The sequence below is a fragment of the Conger conger genome, chromosome 2, assembly GCF_963514075.1.
Source record: "Conger conger chromosome 2, fConCon1.1, whole genome shotgun sequence".
NCBI lineage: Eukaryota > Metazoa > Chordata > Actinopteri > Anguilliformes > Congridae > Conger > Conger conger.
Window position 1 is genome coordinate 17635751 of NC_083761.1, and position 25156 is coordinate 17660906.

General features: G+C 41.3%; 1 protein-coding gene across 1 annotated transcript; it reads right to left on the reverse strand.

The window, feature by feature from the left end:
* Nucleotides 1–1345: 1345 nt before the first annotated feature.
* On the reverse strand, nucleotides 1346–23272 carry c2h10orf90 (chromosome 2 C10orf90 homolog). Its single transcript, XM_061225313.1, has 12 exons — nucleotides 23194–23272; nucleotides 22257–22877; nucleotides 20018–20090; nucleotides 14189–14283; nucleotides 12085–13060; nucleotides 10106–10258; nucleotides 9175–9332; nucleotides 7780–7918; nucleotides 5735–5798; nucleotides 4850–4934; nucleotides 1587–1782; nucleotides 1346–1374 (listed from the first exon to the last, which is right to left on the reverse strand). The coding sequence occupies exons 1-12, from the start codon at nucleotides 23254–23256 to the stop codon at nucleotides 1346–1348; spliced, it is 2652 nt and encodes an 883-aa protein (XP_061081297.1). The 5' UTR covers nucleotides 23257–23272.
* Nucleotides 23273–25156: the final 1884 nt, after the last annotated feature.

Below are 25156 nucleotides of genomic sequence, written 5' to 3' on the forward strand. Positions count from 1 at the left end.
CTGGATGCTTGATGCAAATGAATGATAAACAGCAGTAATTTATTTGCAGGTCATTCACAAAGGAAAACATTATATATGCAATTTCAGATAGTTTGTTGAGAATGTGTTTTTTGGAAGAACCAGGGATTTATAATATTTGCTAAATGTGTGTTTTGTAATATTTGTAAAGGTTATCATGGGAATAACATGTATTTTTATCAAGAGACACAAATTACAAAAAGCACAGCCTTTCATAATCAGCTCAGTGTATTTTTCTCAAATGGAATTTCTAAAAAAACAGATTATGTCTGGTGGAAATAATACAGCAGCATAATTCATTTTCATTAGATATCTAAATGAATACAACACAAATATATGAGCGTTCCCAAAGCACCAGTGAAGTTTGATGCTTTGTTGTTAATTCTGCTTAACACAGCAAGCTTCCTACATATATTTTCCTGGTCCACAAAGCCATGTTTACAGGTTATATTTCCTCTTTTAAAAGCATATCTGATCTGCAATGGCAGCACATAGTTCATTTTCGACAACCTTTCTGACAAAGCGCTCCTTCAGTGTCAGTCTCCTGAGTTCCATTAAATAGGAATTCTTGTTCCCGAAAGGCACATTAAAAACTGCAGGTTTAACTTTAACAGTGATTGATGGGGAGGACTTAGTTTCTTGACAGCTTATTTGCTTATCAACGTCTAGTTGAAGCAAATTAACGTCTACTTTTAACTCGTCTAAGAGTACTAATTGATTGAAATAGCATTTTCTTTTTCCCTTAAGAGCCACAAGAGGGCACAAGGGAGAAGAAAAATGTATCAGACCCCAGTCTGTTGCCCAAATACCAATTGCATTAATAAATTAATTTAATTTTAAAAAAAGAAGGATTTTATAGAATGAATATGGTGAAATATATCAACAGTAGCTAATAAAGGAATGCACATGCATGACACATATACACACACAGACACAGGTACACACAATTTTTTTTTAAACTTAAATGGCTTATTTAATCTATAGTATAGTCGTAAGCACCAAGGAAACACTACTAGGATTTAGTCTTCTGGTATTGCAAACATACCCACATACACATTGAACCTCCATTCATTTGATTACATGTCATCTTAGGTAAACACCAAGAACCTGAATGTGCAGAGGATTTTTATATTTTCTTGTTTTGCTACACAAAAGCAGTATAACTGGTATAGTGGTATTAATAAATGAAACAGCATTTCAGAAGCAGTGCGCGCCCTCCTGAAATGGCGCAGTTGGTTTAGAAGCAGCCTGTGCACAGGGACAGGTGTTAGACAGGTGCAGTTGAGGGGCTGGGCCAGGCTTTGGCACGTTCTCCTCCCGGGCTCCTTCAGTCCAAGTTCCTCCGAAGAATCTGGTCTGCCAAGAGACACAAGCACAAACGTGGCTGTGACCAAAATTGTCGAAGGCAGTAGGCGCCATGACACGACACACCCATTCCACTCCTGTTACACGCCCCGTGGCCGAAACCAAACCCCTCCCGCTCGTCTGTTCTGTGGGTGCAGTTGTCGTTCCTCGTTCCCCCGTGATATTCCCGTCTCTGCCGAAAAGCGTTAAACTCGCGCCCGGACATCCATCCCCGCAGTGCGGTGTCAGCCCCCCTGCCGGCTCCACCTGTCCCCCTTGTCTCTGTTGCCTACGCCAGGACACCAGACCCAATTCCCTGTCTCCGGCTCGGTCGTGACAGAACAGGCCCGTGGGAGGGTTCTCCGCTCCGCCCTCGTAGAACTCCGCCGTGCCTCCGTCACCGCTCCAGCAAAGGCCCTTCTGTTACCGTGGTACCATTGGCCTCACATGCGTCCACCACTAAGGACAAAGAGGCTCTTCACAGCTAAACCGGGTTGCCTGGGAGAACAGCTGAGTATGTTCTCATGCACAACCATTGGTATAATATCAATGATTGTGGATCAGACACAATACATTTAGATTCACGCAGCAACACCCACATAACATAATTGAGATTCAATCTATGTTTTGTGGCTGCATAGTTTAGTATCTCTGGAATAGTGTTCTATTCACTTTGAACCAAACCTTTGGTATCTTTCTGAAATCCTGCATTTGGATCAATTTCTTTCAGGTACAAAAGTCAGTCTCCTGTAATGATTGTGCCACAGTTGGCTGGCTGTGGCTGGGCGGTATAGAGGAATCTAATGAAATCCAGGTGACCTTGAAGACCCAGGGCCCCGAGGAGCTTAGACATGCAGCAGCTGAACTCTCCTTTCACTTGGTGTGTGCATCAAATATAATTGTTCATTGTAAAACAAAATAAAATAAAAATAAAAATAATCAACTCAAATAATATAATTACTTACTCAAACAATATATAAGAATCTATTCAATTATGATAACTGGAACACTGAATTTAAGAACTTCAATGACTGGAGTTCCTTAATTTTGGACTTTCTTTACCCTATAGCACCCTCTACTGGCTTAGATTAATGCAACCATATTGCCTGAGAGAGATAATTCCATTCCAGATCTGCTTCCTCTAATCTAGGCCAGAGAACTGCAGTAAATGGGTAGGTACAATGGCAACATGCCACAAGGAGAGCTGTAATTTAATCACGGGCTCCCGGTGCCTGAGAGAGCCTATATCCGTCAGTAACACTATGAACAGCAGAGTATCGCCAGCTACACTTCCCTGCTACAGTGCTGCAGATAAGATGATCGCATACAGCAGGGTTTAGGGATCAGATGTACCACAGAGGAACACTCATTAGACAGGGAATTATGTAAATTGCAAAGGGACTGATGGGAAGTGGAGTCTTGAGCATGTCAAACACTTCCAAAATCTCAGGCCCAGGACTTCACTTCTCATTATGGCCTCTGCGATATAACTTGCAATGACCTGACTTAAAAAAAAACTCTTCCCAAAAACTCTTAGAATGAGACATACTTCATTGAACCCTGTGGGGTAATTTTTCCTCTGCATTTGACCGGTCCTCGTTTCTTAGGAGCAGAGGGCAGTCACAGTGGAGTACCCGGGGACCAACTCCAGTTCTGAGGCCAGGGCCTTGGTCAAGAACAACGGCAGGAGCACCTCACATGCATATCTTTGTGGGAGGAAACCGGAGTAGAGTAATCCACGGAAACACAAGGAGAACACAGAAAAGATCTGGCCAGCCGGCTGTACTCATCATGACATCTTGACCCCCTCTTTGTGTATAGATTTGGGAAACTGCAGGGAAGCACGCGTTTTCCTTCACGTGACATAGCCCTGGCTTCTTCTCGCACGGCGTTGGACAAATCAGGCTTGCACAGACAGGAGTGGACAGAAGAGACTTTGTGGGCAGCTCACCGGGTGAACTGCGAGTGCCCAGTAGACCAGCGGGTGTCACTGACGTGCGATGAGAAATCGTTATCCTCCCTCCACGGGCAACGGTAGTGCCAATCACGTAATGCCCTGCAGGGCCGCCAGTAACAGTAGGCACTGGCAGGATCATGGATCATGTACTCTAGGGCCTTAACAGGATGGGCCACAGAGCAGGTCCATACAACTCTCTATCTCTCTCTCTCTAGCTCTCTCTCCCTCTCCCTCTCTCTCTCTCTCACACACACACACACACAATCTTGATAACATGTTCCATTCCACTCAGTTTTATTCTCCACATGTCCTTCTCACCAAATTCTCAACTATAAATATTTTGAGCCTCCTGTGTGTGGTCATGTCTATAGCTTAAAGACATTCTGAAGATGAAACATTTTCAGCGAAGCTCTTTAGATAAGATCAGAACATCACACATCAATGCTCGAAACTCTCAGATCTGGCAGAAGTGTCCAAAGATGGTCTAATGCTCTGTGAGAACAGGAAAAGCCTCCCCACCTTTCTGTCAGAAGTGCTAAAATTCCCACAAACCAATTTACACCTCAGAAATTGAAAATCCACATCTAATTTGAGCACCTTCCTCCACCTTCTGATTAGTTTTTTTTGGCTGGTAACATTTCAATACACAAAGGTTCAGTAGCTATGAAACTCCAATGATTTCAATTAATCTGAGACTACCTTCAGGCATTTGTGTAGCTATTATATTTAACATTTACTGCAGTGCAGAACACACAGGTTTTATATATGAATTTTCCTTCACCACAACATCTGTGCCCTTTCAAAGTTTAATTGAGCTTTTAGGACCAAAGTTTAAATATTCCACGCACTCCGCTTCCTAGTTATACATATGACAACATGGCTAAATGGAATTTTTAATGAAGTGCTGTCAACTCCGCATTTAGCCTGCAGTGCCTTAATGTATAACAGTTTTTCTTGAAACCAAGGCTTTCAATGTTACAATAACAATTATATTTTACACTAGAGGTTCAATAGAGGCAGGGAAATTTTACATTTTAATTACTACACACAAGAAGAATTAGTAGCTTAAAACAGTATGTGCCCTCAGAATTCAGAGGCAGTACAGTTTCTATATGTTTATTTTGAGGTAGAGCATATGTTGCTACAGCCTGGGCAAGGCACTTCGAAAGAATAGCTTCCGTAAAAATCCAGCTGTGATGATATAAAACTGTAAGCATTTCAAGGTACTCTGAATGAAGGCTTAGTAAATCAGGTAGTAATGATGGTAATAATTCAACACAAAGTCTCACGCCACTTAAAGAACCCACAATCGCATTTCACAAGCATATATTGTAGAGCCCCGTGCGTGAATCGTGCAGTGAACTCAAAACCCCCTTGCAGAGCACACTCAGAATCCAATTTCTGGGCACACTCAAAATCCCATTGGTGAGTATACACTCAAAATCCCATTGGTGAGTATACACTCAAAATCCCATTGCTGAGTATACACTCAAAATCCCATTGCTGAGCGCACTCTGCTGAGTGTCTTACCTTTTTAAAAGCCGCAGCCCGCAGTCGGTTCGCCTGTGACACCACTTTCTTCTTTTCGTCCTGTCTGTTCATGTCAGCTGCACTGCTGTTATTTCCATTCAAAAGAAAAAGCAAGAGAGACAGAGGGTGGGGAAAAGCTATTCAAAATGAGAGCGAATGTTTAAGTCATGTACAACTGGACCATAGAAAACCATATGCATCCTTGTTTTACATAAGCACTCAATGACCACTTTACTTGGTATTTTACTTTACTTTACTTGGACTTATTGGTTAATGCTACTGTAGCTCATCCACTTAAATGCAGTCCATTTTGACATGTGTGTTCAGAGATCTTTTCCACTGTTATAACATGTGGCTAACTGATCCTAGTCATCATATTATGATATCAAGAACTGAAAATAGAAAAGCCATTGTGTGAAGATGCCCATATTTAGGCTTAATTAATCTTCATTAACCCTATGGGGCCTATGGGGTTGCCGGTGGCTGGTTTTCAGTGCACTTGTTCCTGGTTATGGGTATGCACTGCGTCTGCCAAATGCTTGTAATGTAGTGTAATGCCAATTCAGTTACTGTCACTTTCCTGTCAGCTTGAACCAATCTGACCATTCTCCTCTGATCACTCTCATTAACTAGATGTTTCCACCCACAGAACTGCTGCTCACTGGATGTGTTTTGTTCTTTTGCACCACTCTCAACTATAGAGACTGTTGTGCGTGAAGAACAACTGAGTTGCTGCCACATAATTGGCTGATTAAATAGTAACATTACTGTAACTAGCCGGTGTATGGGTCTACCTACTAAAGCTATGAGTGTATATACTTATTACAGTAATATCAGAACAGAGAGGAGTGGGTACTTGCTGAAGGTGAAACTGATATAGCTTACCTCTTTGATCTGAGCAACTTCTCCTTCCCCGCAATGGCTCTGTCGGCAAGTTTAGAATGGGTGTCTATAAACAAACATGCAAATGCACACATGTGCATGCACGCACGGACGCACGCACACACACACAGACACACACACACGCACACACACACAAAGTCATGATGGAGCAAAAGATCCACAGTTCAGATGCTTAGACCAACTGTTTTTGCCTCCCTGGGGTGAAAAGTTTGATCCTAATCATATTACCTGTGTTATCAAGCACTGCACATAAAAGGCTCAGACAGCATGATTGAAACCTTTATGTGAGGATACCCATATTTCCGCCTAATTAATCTTCCTTAAACTACTTATCAAATGAGCTCCTACAATGGGACTTGCTTTCATTCCAACAAATCTCTTTATAAATTAACAAAAGCTCAGAAACTGCCCTTGAGCTTTTTTACGGTTACCTTAATTTGTTTCTAAACAAATGTATTTGCATAGTGCTTATGCGCTATGTTTTGTATATTTTGATCCACGGAAAGCTGTTGGTCTCCATGTTTTCCGGTGCTTAAGATTCCAATGCGAGACTACTTGTCATCTGATGATCAATCGATAGCTGCTTTACCTTAAAATGGCAATCGCAATAGAAACAACACAATGGAATGCATGCATTGTTTCAGGACTAATCAAACTCCAACAATAGACAATATGGCCATCGATACCAGATGCCTGTGAATCGTCCATTTTATGCAAGTTTTCGATTAAAAGTATCAGATGGAGTGAAAAACAATATTCACAAGCCGTGAAGTGCGGGAGAGCCTATTTATCAATGAGATCATATCATTTTTTATTAATGTTATGAAACTGTTGAAACTACAGGCAATTCAGATAACAATGGATTACTTTTCTTTAAAAGAACAGGTCCCTCCCACAATGGTTTGCTAAAGCAAATACATTCACATTCAATGGTAGCTGTAGTACATGTGTGTCTACAGAAAGAAGGTCTAATGAACTCCCATAAACCTAATCCTGTGCAAGGAGTTAAGACTGGCTGGGGCTAACCATCTGATCATTAAAGTGCACCGTCAAAGCCCTGTAGCTTCAAGCTGCATATGTTGTGGCTCTACTGAATGACTTCAAAGTAAAGCACATTTTGGGTAGCTTAGCAGTGAAAGAATGCGCTTCAGTTACTGAAAAAAAACCCACCTTTTAAATAATGTAAATTCAAATGCCATCTTAAAGCATGAGAGATGAGTATGTTTTCCTCAGAGAAGACAACACATGCTTTTTCATGGTCTGGACTACTTTGAATGCTTTTTTTTATTTTTTATCTTTCATTGCTTTCATTGCTTTTCTCAAAGCTTAATGCAGACCTTGAATATTGCTAGATGAATGACAAAATATACACATCTAAGGGACTCCCGTAAAAGCCAAGAACTACTATATGCTCTGTTCCTTTGCCAAAAATTAGGGATAACATTGTTTGCTGCTTCTGTTTACTTTGAGTAACAGAAAAAGACTGTCTTTCTTGAGTTGTCAGGAAATAGTGAAATATACAAATTAATCAGTCCATTTGTCCCAGTCTAAGCTATACTTAAAATGGTAATTTCCATCAGGAAAAGATCTGATTTTGAAAGGACACACTCCCATAAGTGAAGTTCAGCTGTTTGACCAGCAGAGGGCAGACAATCCACTGAAATGCGAGCAAGCTACTCAACGAGCTCAATGGCAATAACACAACAACACAAAGTTGCTTCGTACATCCAAACAGGGTGTTATATGAACAAATTAATGACAAAGAAACATTCCAGTGATATCATGACCAATAATGAGCAATACTGTGAATTGATTTCATATTCATGATGGGAATGCTGCCAGTGGCATTGAAAGAGATGTTTTTCACATTGTGACGTCCTTTCAGCTGCATAGCTGACGCTTTGTGTCAGACTTCACACAACGGTCTCGCGTGTGGCATCTGGCCACCGCAGCTGCATTGGAACAATGGAAGACTGCGGAGAGAAACGCCTAGCGTGGTGCGTGAGTGTGCATCAAGGATACGGTACCACTGGGGGGATTTGGCTCGGTGCGGCAGGCCCTCCTGGTCCCTTGCCAGGCCCTCCTCTTCAGTGCCCGCTGCTCGACCTCCCTGACCCGACGCTGGGAGCGTCTGATGAAGCCTGGTCTCAGGAGCTGCAGGGCCTCCTGCAGAGAGAGCGCCATTGCTGTTTTTATCACTGCTGGTGTCACTGTTAGTGCTATTGCTACTGTAACTGCTATTGCTGTGGTTACTATTATTGCTACTACTACAGCCAGTGTTACTGTTATTGCTACTGTTATTATTATTGCTACTTCCACTACAGCCAGTGTTATTGCTATTGCTACTGTTACTATTATTGCTACTACTACTACTACTACGACTGCTACTGTGACTGTTACAGTTATTGCTAATGCTGCTGTTACTGTTATTGTTATTTCTCCTGTTACTGTTGCTGCTACCATTACAGGTACTTCAACTGTTACGGCAGTTGTTTCTGCTATTGACACTGATATGCTTTGTTGTCATTGTTGCTGTTACTGCGATTTGTCGATAATTCCTGTATTGTACGGTAATAACACAGTCGGAAATCATTTAAGAGATAGGCCACATGTCAACGGGATACATTTATTCATTCTTTCTGTCATTTGTTTGCTACTGAGGTTTGTTTGTAGTGATGGTGTTGTAGCAGAAGAGTGGCAGCTCGTGTGGGTGGAGATACTCCCTGAGGGAATCTCCCGTGATTGGTCGGCTTATGCCAAGGACTGCATGCAGAACCACTGGCACTCATTTTGTTTGTGTTTGAGATCCTCTGAATGTATTCATCGAAGAGTTCCTAAAGTTCCTAAAGTCTTCTGTCACAATTCACTGGACTGGAATCAACTACAGAAAAACAAAATGAATTTCGTCTGCATGTATTTAACTGTATAATCCTGAATATGCTTTCAAACTCCTGCTCTTTTTAATCTAGTTTGTGCATTAGTGCATTGTGCTTGGGCTCAGTTTCTTTCTCATCTAGTTGTATGTGGCATATTTGTATTTTAAATCGGTTTGATTTCAATATTCTCTGCAAAGACTGCACCACTGTGTATTTTTCAGATTTGAATTTGTCGTCAACTGACCTTCTTGGTGAAAGAATGGTTATTGTATTGTTACTGCAGAGCTTCAAATAAAAAGTATTGATTGGACTAGAACATTTAAGGTGGTTTTATTTCTTGTGATAGCATAGCGCATTTTTACTTTATCCAGAGCTTAAATTCAGAAAGCAACAGAAAAAAATCCATGTTTGTTTAATGTATCATTGAACCACACACACACACGCACACACACACACACTTTATTCTTATATCAGATTTAATGCACACAATCCTAACAGGAAGTTTCTTTGTGAATCTAGGCCAGCTGTGGGTGAGCCCAAACTTACTCTTAAAGTTAACGGGGCAGCACTGTCCTCTTGCTGGTGAGAGAGAGGCTCCTGCCAGTGAATTGGGCGTGGCCGTGCCTTCCTCCCAGCATTGCCTGGGGCTCGTCTGACCACCCCCGCATCAGGGGGACTGCTCTCATGGCTCCCAGAATCCTCCACTGCATAGACAGGAAGCAGTAATAACTGAGTAATAACTAGCTACACCACCTTGCTGAAATAAAACAGCTTAAGCTAGGTTCTGAAACAGCTGGTAGCTCGTTGACCAGTTAGAACAGCTCTATACTCAACATGGTTTGACCAGCTCAAGCTAGGTTTTGAAATAGCTGATAGCTGGTTGACCAGTTAGACCAGCTCTATACTCAACATGGTTTGACAACCTCAAGCTGGTTTTTGAAACAGCTGGTAGCTGGTATTTTAAGCTGGTCATAGGTGGTCAATACTAAATACTGCTGCTACAGAACCATTACTGATGTATAGTCAGGCATAAAGAACTGAACAGGCCAGTGCAGCCTAGTGGATTAAATCAACAACTTTCCACTGTGTTTCACAAGCAGATCAAACAAATGTTTCATCACAATTGGTCTCATTATGACTTTTAGTGCGGGCCTATCTCAAGTACCCATATTTCACAGAGTCCGATTACCACCAGAGGAAGACAGTTTGCCCTTTAATTTTAAACATAAAATGGATGTGTTCTGTCCCAGTCGGCCCCTGGTTATTGGAATCATGTCGTAATTGCCGGAGTGTGGAGAATATATTTCTTTACTGCCCTCATCCCCACGGCACTGTCATTCAAAAGTGACCGTGTACTTCAATCACACCTTTCACTGTTTCTGTTTTGTCCTGTTCAGTTTGAATGCTTGTTAGCTAATTGTTTTCATGAATGAGCTGCACTGAACCTCAGCCATGGTAGAAAAAAATGGCGCCATACCCATCTCATTTCCCGGTTCCGGGACCTTCTTGGACTCTTGCTGCGAACGAAGGCTGGCCATCTTGTTGATCCGTGTTTGGAGTTTTATGTTGGCGATAATGGAGGCAGCGTTCAGAGCCAAAATGGCTTCAGCGCTTTGATGTGAACCACTTTCTGGAAAAAACAAGGACAAGCCTTAGGCCCGGATCAATCTTGCGGCCTTCCAAATTGATGGTTGGCGAGACAGCTGAAAATAAAAAGTATAAGGTTGAGAAAACTACATGTTATCGTATAGTATCGTATCAATCTCAGGGTATGAAGTGACCACACAATCACCGGACGACGTGTCTTCATGTCTGTCATTCACATGGAGACTTCTCTACTCTGATAGTGTATCCATATGTTGTGTGCGACCATGTGTATGCGTGTGTGGGTACATTCGTATGTGCTCGTCTGTCTATGTGGATGCTTGCACGTGTGTCCGCTTGCACCTCCGGGTGTGCTTATGTGTGTAATGTATGCTTGTGAAGCTTCTGTGTGTGCGATTGTCTGTTCATGTCTGCCTGCAAATCTTGATCTGTGTGACTGAATGTGTGCACATCGTACGTGTGTGCATGCCCTCCTGCCCTCCTGTCATAATAAACTTGTGGTTTCCTCTGCCATAATGCCTCACCAAACAACATATCGCTGTCACTCTCTGTCATAACCTGCACATGACACTCACCCTACAACAAAATCAATGAAGGAAACAGAAAAGTGCATACAGCAAAAAAGCAACACTGCCTCAAAGTCAAAGGTCAATCGCAGTTTGCGCTTTGATTTTGTAACTTCAGTTGAAGTCAGTTAAGTTTTCTTCCAGTATGCCTTGCAGCTTATAATTCCCTTGGAAGCACAATGTTGCCCCTGAGACTGGGAATAGATTATACATGCGCTCCAAGTGTGGGAAAATCAACTGAGGTGTAAATGAGCAAAAACGTGGGAGTGGAGAGGAGCTCCTTGCTCACTGCAGTCTTATTGGACAATACGATGCCGCAGATCTGTTTCTTGTCTGTGTTTCGCTTAGCCTCCTATTATGTTAAAATTTTATGCCCGCTTTTTTTTTGGGGGGTCTAATTGAGCCCAACAGCTAAAATAAACACTATTTTGACACTTTGGTTGTTGCCTTCTTATTGTTTCCCAAATGACTCTGTAAACATTGAATTTTTGGGAAAGTGCCACTAGAATCATCTGCTAAGAAATCTGAGGGTCAAAAGAACCCCACACAACACATTTGAATACAAAGTTGGTACAGGATTTAGCAGTATGTTTATTGCATGTTTACCATTTAGTCCCACCAAATTAGAAAATTTGAAAAATCATACAGTGTCAATATGAAGCGAGGTTACCTGATTTTTTAAGAGATGTCAAACACTAAATGGGGTCAAATTGACCCAAAACATAATAGGGAGGTTAAAGATCAGCAAGATCAGCTGAAATAAGGCATTTCATCCATATTGTCTTGCATTATCTGTTGCTTTGATCTCTCAGCCCTCCCCCTGGACAAGATGGCGGTCAATGGCCCACAATCCATCTCATTGAGTGCTGGGGATCGAACCTGCAGAATCAGGGCTGACACGCTTACCCCAAGGACCCTGAAGTTAAAATATATGGGACTATCTGTTCCTAAACCAACTCTATGGAATGAATGTTAAAAGACAACCTGAGCCTTGGGTATGCATGTTAAACTGCAAAATGTCTGCCTTAACAAGCGTTAACTTATAGTGTTGTAATAAGGCCAAAAAAACTCTTTTTTTTCCATCACAGAAGATATTAGCTTAGTTTTACCATTGGCTAGACTAGTGAAATTTTCTTACCCCATTGGCAAATCTTGAAATGAGTCAATCAGTCTCACCTGATTGGCAATATTGTCATATTTAGCAAAAAAGTAATAGAAATACAATTTTAAGTCTAAATTACCCGTTAATATTGACTTATTTTTTATTTTTTGTAGTGTACAGTACCTTGCGGTTTTACAGCAGCAGACTCCAGGCTCCACCTCTGGCCTGGGTGAAGGCCGAGCCTCTGCCTGGTGCCCACATCTTGTTGGGAGGACTCAGCGTTCACCCCCGCACCAGGCAGGCAGGCGGAGAGCGGCCTTGTGTTTACACCGCAGGCGGCATCTCTCCCGCCGCCTGTTTTAGCTTTTTCTGGAGTCGCGCGGCTTGGTTGCTTCACGGCCGGAAGCGGAGCCCCGCCCAGGCCGGGGTCGGCGTGGCGGAAAGCTCCGGCGAAGCTCAGGGGCCGCGGGGGTCTCCCCGGGTCTCCCGAGGAGGGTCTGCATAAGTAGAGGGACAGGGAGGACCTGTAGAGCTTCTCTCCGCTCACCTCCGCGTCCGCCAGGGAGCAGGAGCGAGGCCTGCACGGGTGCGGGGCGGCGTTAGCGGACCCCGGTGTGCAGGTGGAGGTCTGGGCGGGGTGTGTTCCTCCGCTCCTTTGGCAGAAACGAGAGAAAGCGTCGTCCTTTCCGTCTCCCTCGGTGTAGCTGTGCCTGAACTCGCGAGGCCCCTTCCCTGGGCCGGTCTCGCTCCGCCCGATGTCCGTCGCCTTTATGGCGGACGCCCGTCTCCTCCACACAATGGGCTCGCCGGGGCGGTTCACTGGCGGGCTTTCGATTTTCGAGTTCTCCTCCGATTTGGCTGCAGTCCCAGAGCTCGAGGGGGTCACATGGGACCGGGGGGCTCTGTGGGCTGTGCCCGTGATGGAGGAAAACCCCCGCTTCGTAGGCAGAATCTCCATGCCAACAGGGGGCGCTGTGGAGCGCGAGCATACCGAAATGCCTGCTGTTCTCTGGAGAGGGCTGTGTCTGCGCGGCATGGCGGTGTGGTCACCAGAATGAATCCCATCGGTGAAAAACGCCGCCCTCCTCTCTACCCATCCCTTCTTCCACCTCTCCCGGCCAACTGGCGAATCGCCCTCCGGCAAAGCCAGGTTTGAGGCCTGAGTGGGGAGGGATAGAGATGAAATGGCATTTTATCGTTCTGCCTTGAGAAGATTGTCTTTCTCCACTAGACACTGTTTCAAGTGTCTAACCTCAACAAAGGCCATTTCTGTGATCAGGGTCTGTGGCCAAGGCAGACAGTCGCTGTCATCTCTGTGAGATTCCAGCAGTTTGAACTCAACCTGCTGTTGTTACCATGGTGATGTTTAGTCTGATGGGCAGTTACATTTTTCCCGACACTGAGGTAATGCAAAGTGGGGTTTCCTGAACATCAAAAAGGGTGGAGATACACAGAGCAGAGAGAACAACCATTGCCTTCTTTGAACCAAGAGATGTTGCTGTCATCAGCGAAATACAATTATCGGTTGAAATCAGTGCAGGACATTGGTAGCTCATTTAATTGTTGAAAGGCACATTTGGAATTACTTACATATACAAACGAATCCCTTGCATTACACATATCCAATGAAATTACAAGCTAGTAATTTGCACATATATATGTAAACTACTAGCTTGCAAGCTAAAAAAGTAGAATTTTCTTGTCAAAAAAGACAATCTTATCGATGTTCAGATCAGGCAGCTTTGTTGAAGCTGTCATGTTTTTTGTCCCTTTCTCCAACAAAGATATAGCAGGAGCATCTGAGCTCACTACAGGGGTATTACCATGTTTAGGAGCTGCGCCGTATTACCATATTTAATATTCTACAGCAAGGCACGTGTGAAGGCCTTTTTCATACATTTCATTCGGAAAAGTATTGCCAGGACAAAACATTTAAATCTTTAATTTAGCCATTGTGTTGTAACTGAGATAAAATAAAATAATTAAGACACATAAAGAACTGAGTTCACCTTTTAAGTGTTTATATTCATTTTTATCCATCCGTTTGGAGATTTTATTCACTAAGGTTTAGGTTTGGTTTAAAGTTTAAAGGCAACTCCCAGAAATTTTACCTTAACAAAGTGAGGCATTAATACAAAGTTACATTGACACTGATAGCAAAACAGACATTTCTTACTTCTCAAAGAAGAGAGGGCTGACTGAAAAGATTTGCTGAATAATGTTGTGGTAGGATCCCATTATTACAGTATATGAACTTAATGAGGAATCAGACATTGTGCAGTGTTACCTGAGTAATATTCGGTGAGGCTTGTCCAGATACCCTCCGAGTTCTGGGGTCCATGCAGTTTGCCTGTGTACTGCTCTTATTTCTTGCTTCCCCTTCTGTGAATAAAGCATACAAATTGTCAGTCAATATGCAAATAGAGCTTACTTTTCCTCCCAGTCATAATTATTACATACAGTGCAGGGAGTTTCAAATTTTACCAGCTTTCAGTCTCAAATAAAAGGGCTTTGTTTTCTTAAAAAGATTTTTTCAACACTTACACTCAGTGAGCGCTTTATTAGATAGACCTGTACACCAGCTTGTTAATGGAAATATTTAATCAGCCAATCATGTGGCAGCAACTAAAAGCATAAAAGCATGCAGACTTGGTCAAGAGGTTCAGCCTTTTTTTTTCCAGACCAAATGTCAGAATGGAGAAGAAATGTGATCATGACTTTGATCGTGGAATGATTATTGGTGTCAGACATGGTGGTTAAGCATCTCAGAAACTGCTGATCTCCTGGGATTTTCACATGCAACAGTCTCTAGAGTTTGCAGAGAACAAAAAAACATCCGGTGAGCAGCAGTTCTGTGGGCAAAAATGCCTTGTTAATGAGAGAGGTGAAATGAGAAGGGCCAGACTGGTCAAAACTGACAGGAAGGTGACAGGAAAGCAAATAACCACATATTACAACAGTTGTGTGCAGAAGAGCATCTCTGAACACACAACACATCAAATCTCTAAGTGGATAGGCTACAGCAGCAGAAGACCAATAAGTAAATAAAATAAGTCTAATAAATACCTAATAAAGTGCTCAGCGAGTGTACTTTCAAATGTCTGATAAAAGCAAAGGCTATTTCAGTTGGTTCAAAATTATTAGCTTCACAGGCAACATGTAGAGATTCCAGCAGGTTGAACTCAACCTGTTCTTGTTGCCAAGGTGATGTGTATGTAATCTCTGGGGCAACACATGCTGGGTGTGTAGATCAATCCTAACATTAGCATTGATATTAATAATGCATATACACACACATAGTACTGATGGAATTACATGGATAAAAGTGAACATTGACCCCAAAATGTATGGTTTTCTCTTTGGGAAATATATGATTACAATGCAAGTTATGTCATATATTGTAGAATGTATCTTATTCTCATTGATATATGTATGCATTTTTATGCATGAACATATTTTTATTTTTTATTTCATTTTTTGAAATTAACTATAATATACTATATACTAATACTATATATACTAATTTTTATACTATAAATTAGTATATGATTTCACAGAACCCTTCCAAACAGCATACAGGGGTCTATTAATCGATTATGTCAAATAGCATTAACAAAATAATATAAATATTTAAATAATGTATTTAATTTTGTACATGCAGTATAAATATAACAGGAGAAGCAAAGACACATAGCTCATTAAAAATATGATATACTGCACTGTATGTACATACAAGGCTAGGACCTACCCCAGAAACTATGCTATACCATAGCAAAATGGATGTTTCCCTTTTCTTTTTTAAATAAAAAGCTATTCATACTAAACAAGCAGCAAACTCTATCACACCACCCTAGCCCAATCCTCTTCCAGGGCAACGGGGTAAAACCCAGAGCCCAAAATATGGACGTTTCCCATTAGGATTATAAATGAAACATAGTGTAGTTATCAGATTAATGTGGACAATGTCTTGACCCATGCCCTCTGAGGTAATTGAGGAAGACTGTGACCTCTGGCAGCCAAACCTACGGTGTGCCAATTCAACTGACAGATGTCCCCAGACCAGACAGATCATCCCAATTTCAGTTCAAGGTAACCCCTAACTGCCACTGTACCCGGCCATCTGTTCAGCCACATTAATAATTTATGTACATCCCCTTGTCCTCATATTTCCTTTCAAGAACTAGGCAGTCATGCACTGATGTCCATTAATTCATTAATTCATTTATTCATTAACAAAAGCAAACCTTGATTGAGGGATGAGCAGAGCACTCATTGAGGAAATAAGACCTTGCTGCTTTAAAATGACAGAGCAAGCAGCATCGTTCTGGACAACTCATTTCGACTGTATGATTGCCATGTCATGCCACCGATAACCTATGTCCATTATTAAATCCAAATCTGATGGCTCAAAGTGCTTTCAGGGTTTCAGGTTAAACTGAATTCAAGAGCTTGGATGCGTTAGAGAAAATCCAGAGGATTCCCTCTGTGAAGGCTTCACATGAGTAATCATAAATGACTACATCATCAACCCCAGTCCTGGTTTTCTTATCTGCTGGGTAAGCATTGTATAATGCTACCGATTGGCAAGACTGTCTTCACACCTAACTACCAGCAGTTCTCGGCCCTCAAGAACTGTGAGTTGCTGATCGCAGGTAAAGGAATACGAAGCATGACTAGTGACATTATTCCCTCAGGACATACAGTAGGCCTACATTTAATACAGTACTAAGAAGTTAACTTGTCATGTCACAATGTATGGGAGAAAAACGTAAAATGCAGAGAAAGCTTGTGCAAGTACGTCGGCCCCATAAAACCAAACACTTCTCCAGCACCAATGTTTGTGTCTCATGATTATTTACTCATTAACGGCACCCCACTCATTGTTTGTTAATTACATTTTTATGTCCGCGTGGATATAATGGAGCCTGCCGAAACAGGCAGCACATGAATAAACGACGTTCTCACTATAACTGTCATTTGCCATCTGCCGCCAGGGCAGAGAAAAATAGCCGAACGCAAACATTAACAGCCTGTTTCGCTCAGAAAACATTCGATACGCATAAATACCAATGTCCTGTGCTTTCCACTCACCCTCTGTTGCGTAGTACAGTATCTGGGATTCATAATTTGACACGTCTCTGGGTTTTTGTCCAGGGGCAAGGTCTGGTGTACAATGTTGTGTATTGTTTAGTGTATATTGATTATTGTTACAGTACATTGGAACAGGCAATGAAGGAATAGTGTCATTTCCTAAAACATGCTATTGGAAAGTGATAATGGGTGTTGGCCTTTATTCTTCCTCTTTATTTTCAATATGTTTTATCTGTTGTCCCAAAAGGTGGACTTTATTTATTTATTAAATCTAGACCCAGCTAAAAAAACACTGGTATCTGGTTGACCAGTTAGACCAGCTCTATACTCAACATGGTTTGACCAGTTCAAGCTATGTTGTGAAACAACTGGTAGCTGGTATTTCAAGCTGGATTTCACACCAGGGGAGAGAACCCCTCTTTGACTGAGCTGGATTGTCACATACAGTACTGGTATTTGTGCTTGGAGCTTGGAGAGGCACCAGCATTGACAAACTGCAAAAACACATTTCCCTGAAATTCTCATAGCCTGGATATTTCATGCCAACAGAAGATGAATTCCATTATTGCATATCTTAAAGCAGCAAATCCCTCATGCAATTTTGCCAAGGAACAATGCTTTTTTATTATGTACTGTATCAACTGTCAATTTATGAAATCAATAATACAATTATTTGCATATAGCTGTACAACGTATAGCTGTAATATAGAGCAAAGTGTGTCAGAAACCTAAGCCAAATACAGCCTAAGGATATCACGAGAGCTATCTGTGAGTTGCTGTTGCTCAATTCAAAATAAAACCAATGCATTACAAATAAATAAAAAAAGAATGAGTTGTAAGCAATTTTATTAAAATCACACTACAGTGCATTTTTGACAGGATAACCTTTCAGACGAAATCTATTTAGGATGTCAAAGCTACTTTTAAATCACAGCCTTAGAAAACAAAATGCAAACCATTGTTACAACGTTCACTCGTTAAATTTCCTTCAGCGTTGTATCCAACGCTATGAATGTGTCTATTGCCTTGACAGCATCAACTGACTGACTGAAATGCAATAAAAACATTTTCTTCCCCGCTGAATTCCCAGCCAGTGTAGAAAATTGCATTAAATAGACGTATCTATGCTGCCCAATATTATTTCAAAGCCATGGAACACATACAATCTTCCACCTGCGGACAGCTTGGAGGAACAATGTTCCGTAATGAAACAAACCAGCGAGCCATGCCTTCTTTTCTGTTAGCAGAGGGGTAATCTTCAGCTCCTCCCAGATTGGGCTCCCACTGCCCAGTTAAAATTATTTGTTTTGATCAAGAAGGGAAAGCCATTTTTAATTGTGTCCAAGCTAGCCCCAAAGGTATTTCTGTCCTCTTTTTTAACCTTGTGGTATTCTACCTCTGTATTTTTTTCAGTTGCACTTGCAAGCCACCCTGCAGTAGGATGCCACCCTCCAAGCTCTGCAGAAAAAATCTCAGAATTTTTGCTTTGACAAATAAATGACTGATGTATGTAAATGCTGGTTTGCAATGGCCTCTAAACAAAAAATAAGCTCAGAACAAATTAAGGCTTTGAAAAACATAAAAACCTTATCTACATATCTAGTGTTTTACCAGGACTCTTGTGAAATAAGAACACAAATATAGTATTGACAGTGCTAAAAACAAGCAGGTCATTTTAGGATAGCACTCATTCGTACGCTTGTTTGTGTGCATGCGTATATTTTAATTCATCGTTCAAAGTTTTCTCCAGCTATTTCCAGCATGAGCTGCATACAGATTTTTGACTTTGTTTGATTGGCAGTTCAGAGTAAACTCCCAATGGAAAGAAAAAAAATAAATAATATGAATCCAAAAACAATTTCACCAGAATAGAAAATGATAACATTCGGTTCTTAGATTTTTTTTGTCTTCTCTAAAGCAGCGCTGGGAATTAGACAAACAGCTGCTGCATCTGGTGAAAACAGCATTGAATTTGTTATGCCGTCCCTTGCCACTGCGGATCTCCAGATTGCTATCGTTTGTATATGCAGTCAAAGGCTTGGCCCAATAATTAATATGTAAACAAGAGAAGAGCCAGGAGAGCTGAAACAAGAAAGACTGTTGAAACACCAAGAGAGAGGCATCACTTTCAGGGCCAAACCCTATAGGGTTTACGTATGCATCACATTTGACTTTTCATATCACCCATGACCCCCCCCCCCCTTTCTCGCTTTCTGTTCTGTCTGTCTCTCTATATTTCTCTTTCTCTGTCTGTCTCTCTTTCCTCCTTATTCTCTAACTTTCTTTAAGTATTTCTTTCTTGGTCTCATTTCCTCAGTCACACACTCCATCTCGCTCTCTGTCTCTCTCGCTCTCTCTAGCCCTTTATTTTCTTCTGGCAGTGTTCCATCCATCCCCTGTTCGGAAACAGACAAAACAGGGTCTATGCAGAACCCATTTTGTTTCGTGGGCTCATTGTGATTTTTCAATAGGGCTATTCAGTTAGACAGGACCCGACTAGTGATAGGAGCAGCGTAACATTGGGCTACTGTCTGACGAGGGAACAGGAGTACCAAGCAAAGTCCTGTAATGGTCAATTTTCCCTGAATTGCTACACACTGATGGGATGGCGATAATGATAATGATAATGACAATACAGAGAAATGCAACGGATAAAAACAAAGAAAGCTGGATTTATCAAAGATTTTTTCTTGCCAAAACACCAAATGGTGTTTCGTTCTTTGGAAATGGACAAACATTTAATTTGCATTAGCAAAATGTAATGCAGGAAATATATTCTATTTATATGTTAAATAATTGGTAATGGATAATGGTTCATTGTTTTCAGAAAACAAAGGATTTGTTTCTATATTATTACATTACATTACAGGCATTTGGCAGACGCTCTTATTCAGAGTGACGTACAAGAAAGTGCATACCCATAACCAGGGACAAGTGCATTGAAAGATCCTAGAGGGAAGTACAGTTTCAAGTGTTACTTCTATGAATATACTCTTATAATCCACACCAACTGTAGTGCCCCTACCTGTATAGTCAAACCCATTCTTTCTCGTATAGCATTTGGGGCTACTGGTGGTGATGGAAAGCTTATATTGATCCTGAAAGACAAAAATTGAGAAAAAAATGAATGAACACATCAGTGAAAAGAAACGTTATGTACAAGATATTCACACATCAGCACACACTTTGATGCCAGCACTCAATACTGAACGCTCATTGATGACCATGATGAATAAAATATAGTATTAAAAGTCAAAAAAACATTCTAAACTATTGAATATCAGCCCGTATGTGAAGAAAGAGGATAAATGCCAGTAAGTCACTTCTTGCACCAACTCTTCCAGCAAAATACTGATTACAAATGATTAGAATTAAAGTGCTATATTATATGCAGTCAGTTTTGAGACAGTAAGCTTAAAAGTTTTGAAATACCATATAATAAAATTACACGTACATTGCAGTGTAATGCTTTTGGTAGTACTGATTTCTTTTTGCAGGAGAAGAGGTTAGGGGAATTGAACAAAATTGAAGGAGCTTTGCTTGCAATAATAGACATATTGCAGATGTGCTAAACAGTTTCTTTCTAAGCTTGACACCAAAATAAAGATGTTACAGATATGACTACAGTTACATGCAATACTGCAGAGGAAGTTGGAAAGGGTATTGAGAAATAATGAATAAATTACAAAAGAGTCACGAGTCATTGCCATGATCATACACAATCAAAGGGTACACAGAAAACAGGCATGGACTGTTTAGAGACAACAGTCAATAGTTCAATGCGGTCAAGTATCTGGGGAATGACTTCTGAGAGGAAACAAGGTGGTATAATTCTGGTATAAAAGGGAATAGAGATGATCGAGGAAACCTCAGGGAAATTACTACAGTGATCTAGTAACAGTGCAGTGTATTGGCAAAGGAGCTGGTCATGCAATCCTGAAGATTAAGTACTAAAACCCAACCTAGAGCAAGCTAGAGCACCCCTCAGCATTTAACCCGAAATGTTTCATTTGCCATACAGCCGTATAAATGTAAACTGTTTACGGTGTATACAGTGGTGGAATGATGGAGTGAAGTGATGGAATGTCCTTCCTGTGGATGGCAGAGTTTTTGACCACTTTCAAGAGCAGAAAAAACTCATCTTTTCAGGCTACACCTTTCCCTCCCTACCTCATTGTAATAATTAGCCAGATATGCTATGTGTATGCCATATGTAATCGTACTTGCATTTAATTGCTTCTAGCTGCTGTGGTTTTGCTGCTTGGACAGTTATCGGATTATTTGACAAAGGTTCAAGTTTTTATCTGTGTGATCGCTCTAGCACTTATTTACTTATTGGGTTTTCAGCACACTTGTCCCTGGTTATGATTCGCTCTGGATAATAACGCCCGCGTCCGCTGGATAATAGAGTCCGCTAAATGACTATAATGTAATGTAATGTATAATGTATACATGCTGAAGCTCTGCACAAGCAAGTTGACAAATCAAATTAATAGTCTTAATACATTTTGTGAACATTTTGGGAAAAATTGGAACACTTCCTTCTAAAAGGCACAGACACTGCTGTCCATGCAAAATAATTCACAAAATTCTGGGCTGTACACTATTTAGGATCTACTGAAATAATTCAATAATTTATTTCAGTACAATACTGAATTGTTCATAAAATGTCTACATGTGGACAGTAAAGATTTACGTAAGGCAAAAACAATTCTATTGTTTTATGGGAGGAACTAAATCAGAAAAATACTTCTTTACAGTCAGTGACCCAAGTCAAGTGGATCCAGAAATTGTGCTGCCACAGTAAAATAGGATAGAATAGGAATATAGTGCATATAGAGTATACATTATGTATTTTCATGTGTACTCCAAGTGTGAAGAACTCATCTCATCTTTTCTACTGAGGCTTTCATTGTGCTTCATCAATTCCAAACTTGACAGGAACAAATGATCTTTGCGTGGAGCCTTTTTGTGCTTAGGCTTCACAGAGAAAGTGTATACTATTCCCAAGGTCGTAAGAGTTTGCAGGAAGCATTGTGCTTCCCTTTGAAGCAGCTTATCTCCTGGTCGGCAGTGTGCCCTTGTCTCCTCCACCTATAGAACACAATTTGATCCTGCCGCAATGAAGCCAACAAGAAAGTTCTGACTCTAACTGTCACTCCAGAACTCCCTCATACATCAATTGTGCAATCTGTTTGGCTGGAGTGATGTCCTAAATAAGATATTGTGAGTCATAATCATGGATACAGCTTCAGGTGCCTTACCTGACAGGTGGAGTCCTTCAGGGACGGGGTCTGGCAGGTGATGTCACACACCACGGCCCTCTTCTGAACGGGCAGCCAGCCGTTTTTCACCGAGGCCAGTGCGGAGACCCTCACCGGCTCCACCTGAGGAAAGCTCCGGAAACGAGCCCTCTCCCATCGGCCAGGAGGGGTGAAGAGGTCTTCCTCGCTGCCCAGTGGAGCCTTGTGCCGGCTGATGGGCTTACGAGGGGCGCAGTCCCGCCCACGGGCCTGGTGTGGGTATTGCCGAACGAGGGCCCCACCGTGCAGGGTGGGCATGGACACGGTCCGGTCTGAGAGAGGTGGCATCTTGGCATGGGTGGGAGGGAGGCCCTGCACCCGCTCCAGCTGCTGCAGCCAGCCCTCCACCCCGATCCCGCCGATGCAGCTCTGAGGTCTGGGAGTGTGGGGCAAGGCCTCCACCTCTGACATCAGGCTCTCCCAGTAGCCTTCTTCCCCAGATCGTCTCCAGCCTGCTGCTCTGCCAGGAGGCCCAGCTGTCGCCCCCTCCGCTCGCCTGGGGGGCTCAGACAATCGTTCCCGGTGCTCCAGTTTCACCTCCGTATAACAGCCTCTGGCTGAACCTATTCTCGCCCAAAGGGGCTACTTCACCACAGGCAAGACTTTTTTTTTAATGGTTCTTAAAGACCTATTTCCACAAACAATCAGCAAACTCTCAAATGCAAGTTCTAAATTGTTTTGAAAGCAGAAAGGGTAGAAAACCTGTCCACATCTACACCTTACCAATAAACAGAATGTAATATGAATCATGTATTATTCAGATTCTCGCATTACTTATGCAGAGGTATTAATGCATCAGGTAAAAGGCTTTTTAGAAACTTTTTTCCACATAAAGTATTTGCGCAAGCCAACCACTTAAAAAACAATACACAATCATGACAAAAAAGACCTTATTTACCAAAAGTTCCAGTTGTGTCTTGATTGAAAATCGTATTGATAATTTATCCAGAGATCCAGTCATCCAAAGTGAACCAGCCACTGTATGACTACCATGCTAAAATTATACATCTAGACTTCAGCCCAGGTAGCATGGGTAAGGAATTGCTATTATTGTTTTTTTAGCTTTAAATCACAGACTCGTTTCAGCTGTCGCTTGATAGGAAGAAGATGCTATTGGTGGCACTTTTGCCAGTAGAGCATGAATATAGCTGTGAGATCTGTGAATGAACAAAAGAGTGATAGAGCACAAGCTGGGCCAAACAACAGCAAGAGGGTGTGGGGGATGCTTCCAGCTTGAGGATATTTTTTAGACCTTGTGACATTTAAAAATACAAGTCGTAGGGCCTATTTATGGAGAGTACAAAAGATTTTGAACTTTTTCTTAAATATTAATTTGTTTTAATCAAATATTAATTTGCTTCCTGGAAGAATGTTACAATGTACATAAGGAAAATAAAAGTCTAAGTTTGGGAGGACTAATTGAATCCTACAGAAAGTGGATAATTACATTTATAGTTCTAATGTCAGCAGGTCAGTAATGGGAGAATAATTTCAGGAATTTCTTTGAATAATTTTCATATGTATTATTCAGTTGAAAATTGAGAATAAAGGTCTGCAACATTTAAAATATTTGAGATTTGCTCTCAAAAATAAGGCTGTAAGACCATGTCATATACGCAGTGGACAGAATACATATGATTGATGTGGCATTGTATGGCAGTGTTCAGTCCACAGTGAATATAAAATATTAAAAATGACCAATACTGTGTTTCTCACAACTCAAGGTTGTATGTCCAAAAGCATTAGTTACCTTTTTGGAATTAATAAATGAAAATGTACAGGATGTAACAATATGAATTTTGTATTATTTTAAACACAAAAACAGCCTTAACAGGGGCCATTCTGAAGCGACACAGAGAGCAATGTGCTGTATATGTCCTAGTTCGCACAGAGGGAATTTTGTTTTTACTTCAGATCTTGTGATCTGACATTAGATCACACGCTGATATCCCCAAGCATGGATCTTGGACATGTGATTCCTGCAAGAATGAACTACTCTATGGGCTTTCAATAAATTCTCACTTCCTGCTTGTTCATAGGTGTACAGTGACCCAAACGACTGCCTGAGACTTCTTTGTGTTAGGTTCACATATAAAACCAGAATGTATTCGGACTGCAAGCTACAGTCGATTGTTCTGCTATGTTATTGCACACATCACCTCAGTCTTACCAATTTGTCACACAATCTTTTACAAAGTAATTTGCTCATGACAGGAAAGCAAAATGCAGAAAGAAATCCACTTGCAGTTGAATAGGCTAATATTCCACTTACATTTCAAGCTGGATAGAGCTAAGAAAATCCCCTTTTCCCAAATCAAAATGTCAGCCCTATTCATTCAAATGAGATAAATCCATTCGGGCATTAATAATGATTTATGGGTCAGTTAATTATTAGCTACTCCTGTTTAAGGAAGCACATTCCATCTGTCTTTCTGTCCTTTTCATTTCTTTCTTTTAAATAAGATTTTAAAAAAGATTAAATATATTTCCATGCAGCCTGCATTTCTATGCAGCGTTTCAAAAAAAGGTATGTCAAGTAAGTCCAGCGCTCTCTGGGAAGGATTAAGGGAGGCCTGTGTAATAGACTGCAGTATTTTCCCTTTCTTGCAGACAGAAGGATTACATCAGTGCTTGTCTAAAGAAACACAAGACCATAGAAAACATAATATTCAGGTCATAAATCTGGTGAAAGCAGATTCAATGTGTATTTGGTCTTCGGGACATTGCTCAGACATAAGTATTTGTTTAAAAATGTATGTTCAAGCATTTCAAAGGGGAAAACGTGATAGGAAAGACAATGTAGTCAAGTGAGCTTTTACATTGTCTTTTCCTTTTTCAGAATTGCTGTTATTTGTGCTTGT